The sequence below is a fragment of the Gorilla gorilla genome, chromosome 20, assembly GCF_029281585.2.
Source record: "Gorilla gorilla gorilla isolate KB3781 chromosome 20, NHGRI_mGorGor1-v2.1_pri, whole genome shotgun sequence".
Classification (NCBI taxonomy): Eukaryota; Metazoa; Chordata; class Mammalia; order Primates; family Hominidae; genus Gorilla; species Gorilla gorilla.
The window spans coordinates 23,281,455-23,301,985 of NC_073244.2; the positions used below are offsets into that span (position 1 = coordinate 23,281,455).

The 20,531-nt window shown below is 50.5% G+C and overlaps 1 protein-coding gene across 4 annotated transcripts in view; it reads left to right on the forward strand.

Moving 5' to 3' along the window:
- Positions 1 to 20,531, forward strand: part of SIN3B (SIN3 transcription regulator family member B) — a 50,158-nt gene that overhangs the window by 10,938 nt on the left and 18,689 nt on the right. For all 4 annotated transcript variants that reach the window (XM_031004130.3, XM_055372074.2, XM_031004129.3 and 1 more), the window contains exons 4-8: positions 1,428 to 1,628; positions 6,614 to 6,757; positions 11,079 to 11,201; positions 12,735 to 12,824; positions 13,808 to 13,926. In XM_031004130.3, coding sequence (XP_030859990.1) covers positions 1,428 to 1,628; positions 6,614 to 6,757; positions 11,079 to 11,201; positions 12,735 to 12,824; positions 13,808 to 13,926 — 677 coding nt within the window. The remainder of the gene's footprint in view (positions 1 to 1,427; positions 1,629 to 6,613; positions 6,758 to 11,078; positions 11,202 to 12,734; positions 12,825 to 13,807; positions 13,927 to 20,531) is intronic.

Genomic DNA, 20,531 nt, shown 5'->3' on the forward strand with positions numbered 1-20,531 from the left:
ACATCAGGGACGTGCGTGCACAGAGAGAAGACCACATGAGGACACAGACAGTGGCCATCCACAAGCCAAGGAGAGAGGCCTTAGAGAAAACCAAACCTCCTGGCACCTTGACCTTGGCCTCCTGGCCTCCAGAACTGAGAACTACTAACTTCTGTTGTTTCAGCCAGTCTGGGGTACCTCGTTGTGGCAGCCTGAGCTGATGGATGCACTCACCCTACTGACGGTGCCTGTGCCCAGCAGAGGTACCTGTTTCAGTACAAGACGGTAGTGGTGTGCCTGGCCTTGCCTGTCGCAGTAGATTTTCAGGGTCAGCGTTTGGGTCACCTGCAGTGTTGGGCACTGCAGGGCAGTGGAAACAGTGAAGTCTGTGTGTCCCTTCATCCGTTCACCTGATCATCCCATCACTCTGTTTCTCACACTGTACCGGGCACTGGGGATACAGCCCTGATCAAAACCCCCACCCTCGTGGAGTTCGCCATCTAGTCAGGGACTGGCAGACAGTGCAATGAGTAAAATACATGATCCATAAGGTGGTGACGGGCCGCGGAGAAAAATTCAGGAGTGCTGGGAGGTGGCGTCATTTTACTTTAGTGAAAGAGCGTTCTCTAGGACTCACCAAGCAGGGCTTATCCAAGCAAAAACCTCAGCCAGGCTGGAGGAATCCTGACTGGCTGGAGACCCAGCCCTTGTGTGCTAGGGATGGTGCAGCATAATTCTGGTTTAGAAACAACAGCTCCTCCTCTGGGGGAGTGGTCCTGTCCCACCACAACATGGGAGGGAGGCAAGCTTCTTTCTATTTTTGCTCATATCGGCTGAAAAGTACACGCATAGAGGGCATTCTTGGTGGGTGTTCAGGGCCTGCCTTTTCTCCCAAGCGACCGATGCACCTTATTGCGATTGGTCTGGGTCTTAGCACCAAAAATGTCATGTCCCTTGAAGTCCCCAACAACCTGGACAGTGGGTTGCCTCTAACCTCCAGGGTCCCCATCTTATATATCCTACCTTGGCATCACTGCTGGCAGCAGTTGCCTTTCCACGTGAAAGCAGTCTTGCTGAAACAGATTGCAGAAGGCATGGGAGACTTCTCTATTATATGCAGCCCAGCACTTGGCACCACAGAGGCTTAAACATCCACTTTGTACATTTCTCCTGAATGTGAAGTTTTCCAAATGGAAGGTGCTCGTTGAACTTGTTGTGTTCCTTGAGTAGATTGGTAAGGATCGGGTGGAGGTGAGCTGGGAAGACTCACCTGTGCACCCCGCCCTGCTTGCCTGCAGGCTCTTAGAAGTAACCTTTCCCTGTCTCTAATACAACTTGGCTCCGTGCTGAGTTTTTTCTGTTCCTGTGCAGACAGTGGCTGGGCCTGGCGTTTTTCACAGTCTGTTTCCAGTGTCGGGCCTGGCAGTAACTCATTGTCGCCTTGTCAGGAGAATTCGCACAACCACGGGGACGGTGCGGAGGACTTCAAGCAGCAGGTGCCGTATAAAGAGGACAAACCCCAGGTGCCCCTGGAGTCCGACTCCGTGGAATTCAACAACGCCATCAGCTATGTGAATAAGATTAAAACCCGCTTCCTAGACCACCCGGAAATCTACAGGTCATTCCTGGAGATCCTGCACACGTACCAGGTAAGAACTCAGATTACTATTCCTTGTGGGTTTTGGATTTCATCCAGTTTGGGGCCCTGCAGATATTCAGATTTTCTTGTCGGAATTCATAAAACCCTGTAAAATTCTAATTAGTTGTGGGGTTTTTTGTTTGTTTTTTCTTAAGAGTCTGGCTCTGTTGCCCAGGCTGGAGTGCAGTGGCATGGACTCGGCTCATTGCAACCTCCACCTCCTGGGCTCAAGCCATCCTCCAACTTCAGCCTCCCAAGTAGCGGAGGCTACTTGGGGCTAGAACATGGGCGCACATCACCACACCTAGCTAATTTTTGTAATTTTTGTAGAGACAGGGTTTTGCCATGTTGCTCAGGCTGGTCTTGAACTCCTGAGCTCAAACGACCCATCCACCTCAGCCTCCCAAAGTGCTGGGATTACAGGTGTGAGCCACTGTGCCCAGCCACCTTTTTTTTTTTTTTTTTTTTTTTGAGACAGGGTCTTGCTCTGTCACCTAGGCTGGAGTGCAGTGGTGTAATAATAGCTCACTGCAGCCTTGACCTCCTGGGCTCAAGCGATCCTCCTGCCTCAGCCCTCCAAGTAGCTGGGAGTACAGGTGTGTGTCACCACACCTGGCCAAGACAGTCTTTTTATCAGATGACTTTGTTATTGCTTAGGCAATACGGCCATCCTTTACTTTGCTGATTACAACTGGGCCCAGCACCAGGAGCTGGGGCTACAGAGACAAATGGCTGCTCCTGCTTAGCTGTTCATTGCAGTGATGGGAAGAAACTCAGAGGTGGATTGGGGTGGAAAAGAAAGGATGTGGGCAGGAGAGGTGAGTCAGGGTTAACATGGTTCCCAGCCCGGTTCCCAACCCGTCCAGGGCCAGGGAGGGGACAGTCAGGTTGAATCTTGACATATCAGTCGCAACCAGTAGGCAGGTTAGCCTGGAGGAAGGGTGGACATTCTTGGTGCCGGGAATGGCCTGTGCAAAGGTCCAGAGACCAGAGCAGACAGCGGCATCAGGGCGTCTGCAGGGGACTTGGGCAGTGCAGGTGGGCTGGTGGTGAGGGACATCTGTGTCGTGAGTGGGGCTTAGAAGTCCTCTTCACCCAGACGTGGAGTCTCTAACACTTGGAATTTTTTTTAGCAGCAGAACCCATTTTTTTTCTTTTTTTGAAACAGAATCTTGTGCTGTCACCCAGGCTGGAGTGCAGTGGCTCAATCTCAGCTCACTGCAATCTCAGCCTCCCGGCTTCAAACAATTCTCCTGCCTCAGCCTCCTGAGCAGCTGGGACTACAGGCATGGGCCACCACGCCCGGCTAATTAGCAGAACCCATTTTTTAAAATGAAATCCCTGCAGCCTTGACATGTCGAGTCCAGAAGTGGGATTCTTTTCAGCATAAGCGTATCAGATCAGATGGTTAGAATTTGTGCTCTGGGAACTCCACAGCATTTGTTGTCCACCGTGCTGGCGTCATCATGGGCCTTAGCATCTGTGAGAGGCTGGTACAGCCCTAAGAACGCTTGCTTGTCATGGATGAGTGGTTGCCAGTGGCTGCTGTGAGCATCTGGTCTGTGTGGAGGGATGTGCTTGTGATCGTAGAATCTGTGGGCCCCTCCCAGGCTTTGTGGGGTCATCACATTTAGGAAGGCGCATCAGAGCAGTCTGTGCAGTGGCTCTGTTCTGTGGCACAGGAAGGGGCAGGTTAAAGACACTAGGGATGAATTTAGACAAGGTCACAATGAGGGGTTGCCACAGACTCCTTCAGAGATAGTGCCATGGGAAGGGGCAACGCAGTATCCCCCAACCCAAACCAGGCTGCTGAGAGTTGGTTGAGAATGCAGACACCTGGCCACCATGCAGGATTCCCATTCATCAGGGCCCGCCCGGCATCGGCACAGTTTCTTTGCTGTTTTTATTTTTTGAGACTGGGTCTCACTGTTGCCCAGGCTGGAGTGCAGCGGCATCATCACAGCTCACTGCAGGCTCTACTTCTCTGGGCTCAAGCAATCCTCCCACCTCAGCCTCCTGAGTGACTGGGACTACAGGCGCTCACTCCGACGCCCAGCTAAGGGCTAAGAGGAGACGGGGTTTCACCATGTTGCCCAGGTGGGTCTTGAACTCCTGGCCTCAAGTGATCCACCCACCTCAGCCCCCCAAAGTACTGGGATTACAGGCGTGGGCCACCGTACCCAGCTGGATGGCATCTGCATTTTAAACAAGGCCCCTGGTGACTCCAGCCTCAGGTTGTCTAGTTTTTTCAAATGTAAGTTTGAACTGTTGTGTAAATTATCCTGGTTTTAGAATGTTGGTTCACATATTTCAGTGATACTGTTAGAGCCAAACCAGGCAGCTCCAGGGTCCATCTGGCCGTGTTTCTCCATCTTTGTGGGGCTTTCCTTCAGATTTTGCCACCTTCTCCCTCGGGGTTCTTATCCGTAAAATGGCCACAAAACTGGTGGTGCCAATGAGCCTGGGTTCAGTGAGGTTAACTGAGCAACCAGTTCAGGCACAAGCCTGCCTCAGGTCACCCCTGGGTAACTGTCACCCATTACACAGCCATGTATGCATGTCCTGCGTGTGCTGGGATGAACAGTTAGTCCTACCCTAACATAAGTGGGTCCCTAAAAACGAGCTCACTCTGCAGAGTTGCAAAGTGTCATGGGAACTGCAGGTTCATGGGAAAACAGACTCAGGGTATGACATTCAAAAACTTCCTCAGGCACACCTAAAAAAAGATAGGCACCGACTCTAAACAGCAGCGCCGTTATGTGCATATTAAGTGGCCGAGAATTACATGAATACTACAGCAAATAGGGTACTGACCTTGGAAGAGACCTGAGGTTGGTTTGTGGATCTGGTGGCAGCCTGTGAATTATGTGAAGGCCGGGAGGAGGTCATCTGAAATCAGACAGGTCATTGTGGCCTCAGATGGGGACAGGGCTGGCCCCTAGCACAGGGGAACACTGAGAGAGTGCATGGACATGGGAGGGGGTGCTGGCGTGGTTTTGCATACTCCCATGGGGTTCTGGTCAGCCGGGAGCAGTTTCTGCATTCACCTGGTGTTTCTCCTGCACAAAATAGCAGAGAAGCAAACACAAAATTCATCTCATGCTCAAATTATTCCCAGTACCTGTATCTCATTTAGACAGACATCTTGTTCAAAATAAGCATTCTAGCAGAACTGACTGTCTCTGCAGCATGAATTTCCAGAAACTGCTTCCCTAAGTTGAGGGCGTACTATGCATTCATAGAGATCACTCAATTTCCTTCTAAAAGGTGGTATCAATTTGTCTTTCTGCCTTCCGTGTTTGATTGTTTGTTTGTTTGTTTTTTGAGATGGAGTCTCTTTCACCCAGGCTGGAGTGCAGTGGTGCAATCTCGGCTCACTGCAGCCTCCTGGGCTCAAGCAATTCTCCTGCTTCAGCCTCCCGAGTAGCTGGGACTACAGGCACGCGCCCCCACACCCGGATAATTTTTGTATTTTTAGTAGAGATAGGGCTTCACCATGTTGGCCAGGCTGGTCTTGAACTCCTGACCTCAGGTGATCCGCCTACCTTGGCCTCCCAAAGTGCTGGGATTACAGGCATGAGCTACCGCACCTGGCCTTGCCTTCTGTGTTTGAGAGCACCTGCTCCCCACACCCTCATCGGAAATCCTAGCCTCTTCTGTCTGTGTAGTCAGATGAGCAGAGATGGCTGTGGCACTGTTTTAAATTGTTTCTTTAAACATCAGTCAATTTGGTCATTGTTTCTTTTCTTCTTTATTTATTTTAGATAGGATCTTGCTCTGTTGCCTAGGCTGGAGTATGCACTATCATGATCGTAGCTCACTGCAGCCTTGAGCTCCTGGGCTCAAGCAATCCTCTTGCCTCAGCCTTCCAAGTAACTAGGACCACAGGAGTGTGTCACCATGCCTACATAATGTTTAAAAAAAATTTTTTTTTTAATCATTTCTCAGCATTTTGGCTAAGATCAAGTGTAAAATTTTTTGTAGCGTTAGGGTCTCACTGTATTGCCCAGGCTGGTCTTGAACTCTTGGACTGAAGCCAGTCTCCTGCCTCGGCCTCCCAAAGTGCTGGGATTACAGGCATGAGCCATCATGCCCAGCCTAAATTGTTTCTTTAAACTTCACTCAGTGTGGTCGTTGTTCTGTCCGTATGCAGATAGATCATTTCTATTTATTATCTGAACTGAGTGGCCTTTGCTTGTTTTTAAGTTTTGCTTTTTAGTGTCTTTTGATGACTTTTTGGAAGGGTGGTGTTTTTTTCCCCTGCAGTGTAGGTGCTGCCAGTGCCAAGATTTAAAACTTGCTTCCCTTCCCACAGGCTGCAGCGGGTGCAGAGGGGCAGGAGGCACCAGCACAGGGATTCCTCCTGCTTTGCAGCCGTGCAGTGGGACTCTGGAAGCCACGCCATATTATCCGGGAGGCTCCGGCGCCATTGCCTCTTGTTCTGTGACACTCTTGGGTGTAAAATTGATAAGGACATATTTCTAACAACCACGGTGGTTTTGCTGGCCCCTTCCTGCCTTCCAACCTGGGTTCCCTTTGGTCCTCTTGTTGCTTTAAGGTCTGGATCAGGCCATTTTCCTTGGGTCTCACTGACTCCGGGCCAGTAGGTGCCTCGGCCTGGAAGTCCCTTCCCTTCATGGCCCAGCGCTCACCAGTTCTACATTCCCCATTTCCCTTGGGAAGGCCTGGGGTTCGCCCCTGACCTTGTACTTCCCCGGCCCACCCCTGATTACAGCCAGCCTGTCACCTCCCTGCCCCCTCTGTTCATGGACACTGCTGGGTCCCCACCATACTCCTGGACGGGACCTGCCCATGGCCGGGGCTCAGGCCATGCTGGGCAGCAAGATCCACACGTGAGCAGACAGGACCCTGCGGGCAGGTGCTCTTTCCTGAGAGTCATCCTGTCCCCTTCATGGAGGGCTGCCTGAGTGTCCCGGCCCAGGGCACAGCACTCCTTGGCTAACGACTTATTTTCCCCTTCCTGAAAACTGGCAGAAGGAGCAGCTGAACACGAGGGGCCGGCCATTCCGAGGCATGTCTGAAGAGGAGGTGTTCACTGAGGTGGCCAACCTCTTCCGGGGCCAGGAGGACCTGCTCTCGGAGTTTGGACAGTTCCTGCCCGAAGCCAAGCGGTCTCTGGTGAGTGCAGAGAGCCCCTGCCCAGCCTCAGGGGCCTCAGCGAGGAGGGAGGGCCCCAGCCAGCTTGACCCAGGTCCGGGTCAAGCCCATTTACCCTCCAGGCCACACTAGGGTCCCCCAGAAGCTACGCAGGTTGCAGATACCCAGGGGTTCCTCACTGTAGGCTCCACCTGCACAGCAGGCTCGTAAACGATTTGCCAAGGTGCTTCTCTGTACAGACAGTACCTGGATCTTGGGGTGGTTTGGGAGGCAGAGAGCATCTTCCAATGGAGACTGTGGGCCCAGGGGTTCCACCTCCTGTGCCTGCCCTGCCGAGCCCCACCCTGCCTGGGACCCCAGCCCTGTGGGAAGGTGCAGGAGGGCTGGGTCCACAACCATCGCTTCCCCTGTTGGATGAGACTGATCTGGGGCTCCAGCAGGTTGGATCTGGAGGAGCCAGTAGCAGGGGTGGCCTGTGGACTGGCCCTGACCATGGTGGTAGAGAGCAGAGATGGGCGAGGAGGGGCCTTAGACAGGGCTCGGGGCTCACCCTGCACAGTCAGCCTTTCTCCCCTGCCTGTGGCCTGAAGCTGCCAGGGCCGCCTGTTCCGATTCCTCTTTTTTCCCCGACTATGATCATAAGACTTTTTTAAAAATTGAAGTGAAATTTATGTAACATCGAATTCACCATTGAAAGTGAACAATTCCATGGCATGTGGTACATCCTCAGTGTTGTACAACCTTCACCACTACCTAGTTCCAGAACATTTTCATCCCCCTGAAAGGAGACCCAGTCCCCATCAGCAGCCACCCCATTCCCCTCCCCCAGCTCCTGGCAATGCCCATGTGCTTCCTGTCTCTGTGGATTTGATTCGCCCATTCTGGACATTTCAGATGGGTGGAATGTCACCATATGTGGCCTTTGTGTCTGGCTCCTCTCACTCAGCATCATGTTTTCAAGGTTCATCCATGTCGTACCGTGGATCAGTGCTCATTCCTTTTCCTGGCTGAATCACATTCTGTTAGATGGATGAGCCACATTCTGTTTATCCGTATTCTGTTGATGGACATTTGGGTTGTTTCTGCCTTTTGGCTGTTGTGAACAGTGCCGCCATCAACATTTATTGCACGGATTTGTTTGAACACCTGTTTTCAGTTCTTTTGGGTAGACACCTAGGAGTGGAATTGCTGGGTCACATGGTAATTCTGTGTTTGACTTTTTGAAGAGCCTCTAAACTGTTTTCTACAGTGACTGCACCATTTTACATTCCCATCAGCAATGGACTGCGGTTTCTGTCTCTCCACATCTTGGCCAACATTTGTTCTTTTCCAGGTTTTTTTTTTTTTTTTTTTTGCCTTTTGTTTTTAGTAGCCATCAGTGTGTGAAGTTTTATTGTATTAAGGTTTGTTTGTTTTTATTTTTTGAGACAGGCTCTCTCTCTGTCACCTAGGCTGGAGTGCAGTGGCATAATTGATCACTGTTCACTGCAACCTCCATCTCCCAGGCTCAGGTGATCCCCCCATCTCAGCCTCCTGAGTAGCTGGGACTACAGACACCACCACGATGCCAGGCCAATTTTTGTATTTTTTGTAGAGACAGGGCTTCGCCATGTTGCCCAGGCTGGTCTCAAGCTCCTGGCCTCAAGCGATCCACCTGCCTCAGTCTCCCAAAGTGCTGGGATTACAGGCGTGAGCCACTGCGCCCGGCCTACTTTTATTTTTTAATTGTAGAGACAGGGTCTCACAATGTTGTCCAGGTTGGTCTCAGACTCCTGGCCTCAAGCGATCCTCCCGCCTTGGCCTCCCAAAGTGTTAGGATTACAAGCATATGCCATTGTGCCCAGTCCATGGTTTAAGTGGCATTTATGCAGGGCACCCGGCTAGCTCAGTCAGTAGAGCATGAGACTCTCAAATAACATTTGTTACCAATTTAGGTAACATTTTTAGTGTGTATTGGTTTATTAGAGCTATCTTGTATATTTAGAAAGATTGGATCAACTTTTTAAAATTATTAAAAGCACTGCAGCATCTGTTGCGTGAAGTATAATCTTTATGTTAACTTTTGGACATATATTAAAACTGTAGGAAAAAGAAACCAAGATGAAATTTGGCTTTGCTCTAATTAAATTTGACTGGCCTGGATCAGAGGTTGGCAAACCTTTTCTACAAAGGGCCAGATAGTAAATATCACAGGCTTTGCAGGCCAGTTGATCTTTGTGTAAAGATTCACCTCTGCCCTAGTAGCTTGAAAGCAGTCATGGAATATGTATGTCAATGACTGGACAGGGCTGTGTGCCAATAACACTTTATTTACAAAATGAATGGGTGTGGCCGGGTACCAACAAAACTTTATTTACAAAATGAATGGGCATGACTGGGTACCAATAACTCTTTGCAAAAGGAATGGGTGTGGCTAGGTGCTGATAAAAAATTTTATTTATGAAAACAACAGGCCCTGTGTTAATTTGCCATTCCCTAGCCTACGTGGTCTTTGGGGGTCCATCTAGCTCAGATGTTCACATAATTGGGAGATTAGCTGAAAAGCAAGAACCATGTGAACTGTTGGGGAAGATCTGCTATACCTGCTTGGTGAGCTTGGCTGGACGCATGGCGGGTTTCCCCTCCAGGTCCCCTGTTCTTGTTCAGCATTAGTCATATGGTCACCCAGCTGCGTCTTTTGGGAATCAGTTTGCACCTGTTCCAGCATATACAAAAAATAGCCAAGCGTGGTGGCTCGTGCCTGTAATCCCAGCTACATGGAAGGCTGAGGCAAGAGAATCACTTGAACCCAGGAGACGGAGGTTGCAGTGAGCTGAGATCGCACCATTGCGCTCCAGCCTGGGTGACAGAGTGAGACCTCCGTCTCAAAAAAAAAAAAAAAAAAAAAAAAGACGTACCAGTGGAGAATTGTTGTGTAGATGCCAATTTCTCCACTTACAGCTCTCGAAATAGCCTTGAATTTTGGGTAATTATTCCCCCCAAATAATTTCCCCCAAAACTCAAACAGCCTTGAGTTTTGGGTAATTATTCCCCCCAAATTATTCTTCTAAGTCTTGACTGTGGCTAAATAATAAGTCTTTTTTAGTAGTAGTAGTATTGTGGCTAAATAATGTCTTTATTATTATTATGGTAAAAATAGTATACACTAATGAAAAAATAAGTATTAGCAAGAGTATCAAATTTTTAATGCAAACTTCCTCTCCCTTGACTCAGTTCTTAGTCATTCTTCTCAGAGGTTAGCACTTCTGAGTGTCTTGTATATCTTTCCGGAAATTTCCTCTGCATGTGTAACAAATACTTTTTACAGAGTGACACACGGCATCCTATTTGTTCTGCCCCTTGGGTTTTTGGGGTTTTTCCTTGTTTTTTTTCCTTGTTTTTTTTGTTTGTTTGTTTTATTTCAGGTATGCCTGTCCCTAACAGCAGCCCAGAGCCAGCTCATAGTATCTGATCGCTGCGGGCTGATTTGTTCAGATGCACCATGACTTGTCCATCTCACCCACACTTTAGGTCTTTCGGGGTGTCTTTGCATCCAGGTCCTGTGGTGGCAGGGGAAGGCGGAGTACGATGGAGGTGACCGCAGTGGCACAGAACCTTGTAGGGCCTCTCCAGCTCTGCCCACGTCCTGCAGAAAAGCTGCGGTCTGTCCATCGTCCCCTGCCTGTCCAGCCTTCCAGTATGTTCATAATAGACTGTTGCAGAACAGTTCTTTGTAAATGTCATTGGCACCCTGTAGGCACCCTGCTCAGGACAAGCATCCTCGACCTGTTAGCCGATGGCTGGAGCCTGGGAGGCAGGCCCCGAACCAGCCACGAGCCCCACTCTGCTCCCAGCAAGTGACGACATCATCCCCCAGAAACGTTTTGTCATTCATAGAAAAGACTTCAAAACCTGACCCCAAGGCCCCCACCAGTGCCCTGGCAAACATCAGCCACTTCCCCTTGCTGCCTGTTTCTCTGTCCACTGCACCTTGTGTTTCTGTGGTGCTGGCATGCACACGGCGAGATGCCCCACCAGTGGGCCACCACATGAGCCCCCGCACGGGAAGACCCAACTCAGCTGTCTCCCTCCTGAAACCCCCAGCCCTTCTCCCTCCCTTATCCATAAAGGCCTCACAGGAGCCTTCTCCCAGCCTGGCAGTGTTAGTCTGTGATGATTCGGTTACCTTGGAATGTGAGCATCTTGCTGGAGTCACCTCACGCATGGACGGAGCATCTGGCCTGGTGCCCGTGGCCACCATTGCCCACCGGGCTGTGGGCTGAGCTGGAAGCAGCTCTGCATGCTCAGGCGCATGGGTCCAGCCATGTCTCCGGTGCTGACCACCTCCCACATGTGTCCTCAGTTCACAGGAAACGGGCCGTGCGAGATGCACAGCGTGCAGAAGAACGAGCACGACAAGACCCCGGAACACAGCAGGAAGCGCTCCCGGCCCTCGCTCCTCCGCCCCGTGTCTGCACCCGCCAAGGTACCTGTCAGCCACACGCAGCCATGCCTGCACGCGGGGCCCCCAGCAAATCAGGTCTTCCCAGCATGTGACCAGGGAACGGAGGCCCCAGCAGGGGTTCGGGGCTGGACCGGGGGCTGTGTGAGGTTCACTGGCAGTGGGACCTTTGGAAGTCAGCTCTCCTCTAAGGTGGCTGTTCATCCGTTCTCCCTGTCCTGTGAGATTGTTGTGAAAAGGAGGAGGAGGAAGGAGTGTTAACCCTGCCCTAGGTCCCAAGAAACAGGGTGTACCACCCAGTCTCCTTTTAACCCTCAGGACTCTCTCACAGGCAAGGCCGCCATGTACGTTTGTTCAGGTTGGTCACTGCACAGCTGAGGGCAGAGAGGGGCTGGGATCCAGCTCCTGTCACGCCTTTCACCTGCAGTGGTGGTTTTCCGATTCCATTATTCCTTGTGCAGTTACTACTTGGCTTTCTACTATTGGTGGGAACTTTGTCGTCCTCCCATTTATTTAGTTATGTATATTAGATATGGACTCTGGGTTATAATCCATTCTAGTGTTGATGTCCATACTGTTCCAGATTGGGCCAGCGGGGTCCCTTTGGCTCTTGTGTCCTTTTTTTTTTCCTTTGAGACAGAGTCTTGCTCTGTCACCCAGGCTGGAGTGCAGTGGCACGACCTCGGCTCACTGCAAGCTCCGCCTCCCGGGTTCACGCCATTCTCCTGCCTCAGCCTTCCTGTGTCCTTTTGGCATGTCCTCATCATTCTTTCTTCTGTGGGGGAATGGGGTTTCACTCTGCCACCCAGGCTGGAGTGCAGTGGCACAGTCAGCCTTGACCTCTGGGCTCTAGCTGTCCTCTCACCTCAGCCTTCCAAGTAGCTGGGACCACAGGTGTGCACCACCACACCTTTTTGTAGAGATGAGGTTTCATCATGTTGCCCAGGCTGGTCTCGAACTCCTGGGCTCAAACAATCCTCCCGCCTCAGCCTCCCAAAGTGTTGGGATTACAGGCGTGAGCCCCTGCACCCAGCTCATCCTCATTCTTCAGGCACTTTGGAGATAGTTCTGGATGGACAGTGTTGTCCTTCTTGCCATGATCGTGCATCCAAGTTCAGGTCCAAGTCCAGCTTAGAGACAAAAGCCTGCAGAGAGTCAACATTTGGCTTCTCCAGGGTCTTCCCAGTGCCACCGTCTTCCTGTCCGCTTCTTGTTGCTGTCTTGGCTCTCAGGACAAAACAGGGAAAGGATTCTGAGGTTGTCGTAGCCAGGGGCACATCCCCCTTGCCTTTCTGATGCTGTGGCACTCTTGCCTGTTACCCAAAGCCCTACCCTGCTGAGATGGAGATCCCAGATTTGGCAGTGGCAGGTATCCCCAGAGGTGTCATCTCAGGGGTCCTGGGTAACTAAGCGGCTCCTGCCTGTCCCTCACTGAGCATCTCATGGCAGTTCCCAAAGGAGAGCACGGTCTTAGCCTTCTTGTGACTCTGTGACAGCGATGGACAGAGGCCACCGGTGGGAGGCACAGTGTTAACTGCATAGAATTTCTCCCCACAGAAAAAAATGAAACTTCGTGGTACCAAAGACCTGTCCATCGCTGCAGTGGGGAAGTACGGGACTCTGCAGGAATTTTCTTTCTTTGACAAGGTGAGGGTGGGCCCTGGCTTCCATCTTGGGGATGCCATGTCCAGCTGGCTGGGCCGATGCTCCCTGGGCCTGCCCCAGGATTAGGGGAGGGGGGCAGGTAGGGTGGGTGCAGTTTGAGGATGGAGCAGGCGGGGCTGGCCCCCAGCTTTCACTGCAGAAGGGAGTGTGGGCCACCTTGGAGCCCAGGCATGTAGTGTGGGCGGGAGTCCCAGTGGGTGCTGAGACTCCAAGCAGAGTATGAAGACATACATGTCTGCCACCCTGCAGCTGTGTGGCTTTTTCTTATATCAGGGATGATTGTAGGGTTCCCGCCCGGGGTCTGTGGGCAGAGCAGACAAGGTGGCCGTGTGCATGGGCTGTGAATTGCTGCATGGATTGCATGCACAGACTGTGAATTGCTGCACGGATCACGTGCACGGGCTGTGTGAATTGCTGCATGGACACATGCATGGACTGTGTGAATTGCTGCACAGATGGCATGCATGGGCTGTGAATTGCTGCATGGATTGCGTGCATGGGCTGTGTGAATTGCTGCACGGATCACGTGCACGGGCTGCGTGAATTGCACGGATCACATGCACAAACTGAATTGCTGCATGGACGTGTGCAGGGGCTGTGTGAATTGCATGGATCGCATGCACAAACTGAATTGCTGCATGGACGCGTGCAGGGACTGTGTGAATTGCTGCACAGATGGCGTGCATGGGCTGTGAATTGCTGCATGGATCACGTGCCCGTGCTGTGTGAATTGCTACACAGATTATGTGCACGGGCTGCGAATTGCTGCATGGATCACGTGCACAGGCCGTGAATTGGTGCATGGATTGCGTGCACGGGCTGTGTGAATTGCAGCACAGATCTCATTTACTTATAGACACAGTTGGTTCCCATATCGCACACCCATGTGGCTGACCTACAAGTGAGCCAGGCCCAGAGGCTGAGGAGCAGGGGTTCACAGTGGTCCCTGACTGCTCTCTCTGCAGGTCCGCCGGGTGCTGAAGAGCCAGGAGGTGTATGAAAACTTCCTCCGCTGCATCGCACTCTTCAACCAGGAGCTGGTGTCTGGCTCTGAGCTCCTGCAGCTCGTCAGCCCATTTCTGGGGTGAGCAGCTGACTTCCCAGGGCTCCCTAGGGGGGTTCTGTTCCTGTCAACTCCATCTACTTGGTTTTTAGTTACTGTTTTTGAGCAATGATTGTGCTTTTCTAAAATCATGTTTATTAATTGCCGTGATTGATATAATTATTGATTCCCATGCATTTGTAAGGAGCAATACACCACCTGGGTACCCTCCAGCTGGTTCCTTTACCAGTAACATCTGTAGTCAGTATCCTCACCAGAATACAGTGGGTCCTCGAGTAATGCCTTTTCATTTAACACTGTTTTAACACTGATGAGAAAAAAAAAAATTCATTTCTGGTCTGAGTGGAGTTTGCACGTTCTCCCCATGTCTGCGTGGATTTTCTCCCACATCCCAAAGATGTGCATGTTAGGTTAAGTCTACGTTAAGTGGTGAGTCTCCGTGGTCCCAGCCTGAGTGAGTGTGGCGGGGTGAGCGCCCTGCAGTGGGGTGGCGTCCTGTCCAGGGTGGGTGCCCCCCTGGTGCTCTGAGCTGCTGAGATAGGGTCTGGCCACCCAAGATCCTGAACTGGAATAATTGGGTAAATTGTTATTTTACTTGTTTTTACTCATCTTTCTTAACTGTATGTGTGGCTTGCATTTATTTCAGTGTTTAATATTAGAAGTGTTTTGGTCTCTCTTTAGAAACTTGGTGATGGTTTTGTGACCAAAAATATGCTGTAGGAACGTCATTCTTGTTTATGTGTCAATTAGCTTGTGGCAAAATTGGTTTTGTTACACATCTTCTCAAGTTAAAGACACAGCTTTCTAACACCTGTTGACGATGTTGAGTGAGGACTTACTGTACTGACCCTCACACAACCCCCCGTACTTTCCAGACTCTCCGTGTTCCTCATACACGTCTGGTGTGTGTGTTTTTATACAACTTTCTCACTGTGGAGGGTCGTGCGTCTGCCACAGTGAAGATACTGAACAGCTCCAGGACTGTCAAGTTCTGGCCTTGACCTTTTATCTCCATCCCAAAACCCTGCCTCAGCTGGAGTCTGTTCCAAACCCCTGGCAACTACTTATCTGTTCTCTAGACAGTGTTACAAGTAATGGAACTGTACAGGAGGAACCCTCTGGGAGAAACCTTTTTTCTCCCCCCCCAGCAAAATTCCCTGGAGATTCACCTGATAAATACTTTTAAAAATTCTAACACTTGGGCCGGGTGCGGTGGCTCGTGTTTAATCCCAGCACTTTGGGAGGCCGAGGTGAGCAGATTGCCTGAGGTCAGGAGTTCGAGACAAGCCTGGCCAACATGGTGGAACTCCATCTCTACTAAAAATACAAAAATTAGCCGGGCGTGGTGGCAGGTGCCTGTAATCCCAGCTACTTGGGAGGCTGAGGCAGGAGAATCGCTTGAACCCGGGAGGCGGAGGTTGCAGTGAGCTGAGATCACGCCATTGTACTCCAGCCTGGGTGGCGACAAGAGCAAGACTTTGTCTCAAAAACAAAACAAAACAAAAAAATAATTCTAACACTTGGGTCGGGCTTGGATTACGTGCGGTGGCTCACACCTGTAATCCCAACACTTTGGGAGGCCGAGGTGGGTGGATCACTTGATGTCAGGAATTAGAGACCAGTCTGGGCAACATGGCCAAACCCTGTCTCTACCAAAAAATATAAAAATTCGCCGGGGGTGGTGGCACATGCCTGTTGTCCCAGCTACTTAGGAGGCTGAGCTAGAAGGATAGCTTGAGCCAGGGAGGTCAAGGCTGCAGTGAGCTGTGATCACGCCACTGTCCTGTAGCCTGGGTGACAGAGTGAGACCCTGTATCCAAAAAATATATGTATATATTTTATACCTCTGCTGCACAAAGAGAAGCCTCATTAGCAGGTCAGGTCTAAGAGTAGCTTCTAACCTCTGGTGGCCAGGTCAGCCTCAGGAAGGGGCTGGGACTGGGTGGAGGGGCCTGGAAACAACTGCGCACACTCGTATCCATTCTCGGGCTCACAGGAGTGTGCACAGTAGGAGTAGGCGGGCCTGTGAGTGCTGAGACCTGGGAGCCAGCTGGGGCCAGTGTTGCTTCCTGTACATCAGCCCTGTGACTAGGGTGAGTCACTTGGGCAGTCTGAGCCTCTGTTTCCTTGCTGTAAAATGGGGATAGTAAATGTACCGACCTATGTGGAGTTCCCGAGAGCTGCAGGTGGGTGCTACCTGCAGGGCCCTTCAAATACAATAGAATCTCACAAATAAAAGGAAAAGAGGATTTTTTCGGCAGAAGGAAATGATGTAAGTCACAAACTTGGATCTTTCCTAAAGAATTGAAGAGCATGGAGAAAAATACACGTGAAGATTTTTTTTTTTTTCAAGACAGAGTCTTGCTCTGTTGCCCAGGCTGGAGTGCAGTGGTGCAATCTTGGCTCACTGCAACCTCCACCTCCGAGGTTCAAGTGACTCTCCTGCCTCATCCTCCTGAGTAGCTGGGATTACAGATGTGTGCCACCATACTTGGCTAATTTTTGTATTTTTAGTAGAGATGGGGTTTTGCCATGTTGGCCAGGCTGGTCTCGAACTCCTGACCTCAAGCAGTCTGCCTGCCTCGGTCTCCCAAAGTGCTGAGATTATGGGCGTGAGCCACCATGCCTGGCCGTGATTCTTTTTTTTTAATGGTTCTCGCACATGGTGGGTGCACATGTTACATGATCAGTCCATTCAGTCCTTAACCCTTTTCCCATTTACCCCAGGGATAGTAGTTGACAGCACTTGTGGCTGTAGCGTTTACCCCAAGATAACTTTGCCATGAAGCATCTCATTTTTATTATTATTTTTGCATTGCTGTCATATATCAACTTTGGAAATAAAAGACATCATTTTATGTATAGCATCCTGTTTTTAGTTGTGATATTTCCAGTTACAAAATATAGTAATTCTTGATCACTGAAAATGTCAAATCTTGGAAAATGTAGCATTCCTACGCTTGATGTTAACATTGTTCTCAAACAGTTGTTGGCCAAAGATTCATTTGATGAATCTGACTGTTCCAAAATAGACGATTCTGGTGATTCAGACGATTCTGATGTTCTGTTTAGAAATAACTCCAAGAACAGTTTTTATATTTTACTTTCACATTGAAAATCAGTCAGATTTGCTTCAGCCTCAAAGAGTGTGTTTATGTAAAATTAAATGAGCACTGGCAGCAAGCTGGACTTTTTTTTTTTTCTAAATGGGAAAAAGTTGAATCAACCCTGGGGACAGGTGCTGTGTGAGCCCTTTTGCATTAACTTAAAAAAAAATGTGTGTGTGTGTGTGTGTGTGTGTATATATATATACACATAAACATTTTTCTAATGTAAAATAAAGCACAGATCCAAGAAACCACATGGCCAACAAATGGCTTGAATCTTTATTAAGCAGTCACCCATGTGCCCACCACCCACATCAAAAATAGACTCCAGGAGCCCCCCCGCATACCATTCCAGTCCCTGCCCCTCACTGTGAGAGTGTCCTGACTTCAGGAGTGACCGCCACCTGCACTAATGACGGCACAGCCACCCAGGTGGGCATCGCCAAATACATGACTCAGTCTCACCCCCATCTGGGTTGGGTTTGCTTTGCTTTGCTTCTTTTCTCTTCTCTTTTCTTTTCTTTTTTTGAGACGGAGTCTAACTCTGTCGCCCAGGCTGGAGTGCAATGGTGCGATCTCAGCTCACTGCAACCTCTGTCTCCCAGGTTCAAGTGATTATCCTGCCTCAGCCTCTCGAGTAGCTGGGACTACAGGTGCCTGCGACCACACCCAGCTAATTTTTGTATTTTGAGTAGAGACAGAGTTTCGCCATGTTGGTCAGGCTGGTCTCAAACTCCTTCCCTCAAGTGATCCGCCTGCCTCAGCCTCTCAAAATGCTGGGATTGCAAGTGTGAGCCACGGCACCCAGGCCCTGGGTTTTGTTTTCTAATACATCTCGTAAGTCTCCTTTCACCTCTGATTCCCTCCGATTCTAGTCCTTACTATTTCTGTCCTGATGCCCCTCTGCCTGTCCCTGTCCCTGTTATTTCTGTGATATTAGCCTCCCAGATTTGCTCATTCATTTGGGGTTACACAGGAGGATCACCACAGCATTTCTCACCTTTTATAAGAAGTGGCCCAGGATAGCTGCTTGATTACAGCCTTGATTCCTCCCTAGTCACGGCCTCAAGAGTGATGAACTGCTTTCATATCATCTTCCCAAGGGGACCAATTAGGTTGTTTCGTTTGTTTTTTTTAGCATCTTAATGAATTCATGGACTTAAAATATATTTGATGTGTTTCAGTACAGTTTCTAGTCCTTTTAAAGGTGAGGGGCCAGGCGTGGTGGCTCATGCCTATAATCCCAGTACTTTGGGAGGCCGAGGGGGAAGGATCACTTGCATCCAGGAGTTTAAGACCAAGGCCGGGCATGGTGGCTCACACCTGTAATCCTAGCACTATGGGAGGCCGAGGCGGGTGGATCACCTGAGGTCAGGAGTTCAAGACCAGCGTAACCAATATGGTGAAACCCTTTCTCTACTAAAAATAAAAAAATTAGCCAGACATGGTGACCTGTGCCTGTAGTCCCAGCTACTTGGGAGGCTGAGACAGGAGAATTGATTGAACCCAGGAAGCAGAGGTTGCAATGAGCAGATTGTACCACTGCACTCTAGCCTGGGCAACAGGGCAAGCTGTCTCAAAAAAATGAAAACAAAAAAAAATGACCAGCCTGGGCAACATAGTGAGACCTCATCAGAAACTAGCCAGAAGTGGTGGCGTGTACCTGTACCTACTTCAGAGGTTGAGGTGGCTGGATCGCTTGAGTTTTCGAGGCAGAAGTTGCAGTGAGCCCTGATCTCACCACTGCACTCAGCCTGGGTAACAGAGTGAGAACCTGTCTCAAAAAAAAATAAGGAAGCTGAGGCTCAGGTCGAACCCCTCTAACTTACTCTAGGACAAGCACTCATAGGTGAGCTTAGCGTGCTGTTAGGCGGCAGCCAGGGTGCTCCAGCCCCAAAGCCAGCCCTTTGCATGTTCTCTGCCTTCTGGGCACAGTGGCTGCTGGGCTTCGGTGTGTATTTTTTTTTTTTAACTCAGCATTTCTTGGAAGTGTTTCACCATCAGATGTGAACCCGTGTCCTCATTTTTAAGCGACTGCACCGCTTTTCCTTCCCTTACCAGGGTCTCTAACGATGGACATTTGTCTCTAGTCCTCCCTGTAAGTGGTGTTGACAGCAAATGCTCCTGAGGCTGTGACCCTCACGGGTCAAGCTGAGCCCATCAGAAGGCCTTTCCCTGGTGGTCTCAGGCGTGCACGTGTTGGAGTGATCTTTTCAGTGGGTTTTCTTTCTTGGGCTGCTGAAGGTCTGTAAACGCCCTGAAGAACAGCCCAGAGCAGGATGGTGTTACTCTAGTCTCAGCCAAAACGGGGACTCCTGGGGTCTGTTTGTGACGTGGGTGGTGGGCACACGGCTGGGCTTTTTCTGTGGATGTGGAATGCACATTCACTTTGAGTTGCCTCCACTGGGCTTAGAATCCAGCACTCTCTGAGCCTGGGTCCCACCTGGGAAAAGGGGCCCCCAGGGGCTGTGTGTGGAGCTGGTGTTGGCACCTGGGCTCAGCGGGCACGTGACCACCCCGGGTTGGAATTGGGACTCTGCTTCCTACTAGCCAAGCGAGCCTCAGTGTCTTTGTAAAATGGCCATACCTCCCTCCTGGGTTTATCAGGAGGTTAGAGGGGAAGACAAAAGGAACATGAAAGGTGAGAATCTGAAATGCAAGGTGCTGAACAGATGGGCAGTGCCGGAGCACAGTCAGCTGTTCTTGTTTCCATGTTTCAGCGGTAGAGACTCGTATGGGGAAGGGCGTTTGGGGAAGGGTCTGTATGGAGCAAGGTCCAGAATTGAAGTGGGCCTCTGCGTGTGCTTGACACGAGACCTGGTTGGGTTAGGAACATTCACCACCACGTGGCGTCCCTCCGCGTGTTCAACCTGCGGTCAAGTGCTCAGCTGGGCTGGGCAGCTGAGCACGGCCCAGGGAACTGCCCCTCGCGGCTGGCAGCCGCGTGGCAGCCAGGGTGGATCGGGTTGAGCATTCCCTTCAGAGCAGTCATGATTTGCGTTTATCCCAGCAGTAGCCTCAGGCATCTCTGCAGCTTTTTTGTTGGTCTCTTTCCTTCCTACGTTTCCATCGGCTTGTGGGTTTTCCTTGTGAGCAGGGTTGGCATAGGGTTCTTAAATACGGGGAACGACGGAGCCCACATCAATGAGGGGGACATCGTTATGCGAGGGTGGGCTGGGTGGCTAGGTCACAGCAGGATTGTGGCACCAGCAGTCAAAGTAACTGCAACTTTTTTTTTTTTTTTTTTTTTTTGAGACGGAGTCTCGCTCTGTCGCCCAGGCTGGAGTGCAGTGGCGTGATCTCGGCTCACTGCAACCTCTGCCTCCTGGGTTCACGCCATTCTCCTGCCTCAGCCTCTCCCAGTAGCTGGGACTACAGGCGCCCGCCACCACGCCCGGCTAATTTTTTTTTTTGTATTTTTAGTAGAGACGGGGTTTCACCATGGTCTCGATCTCCTGACGTCGTGATCCACCCGCCTCGGCCTCCCAAAGTTCTGGGATTACAAGCATGAGCCACCGC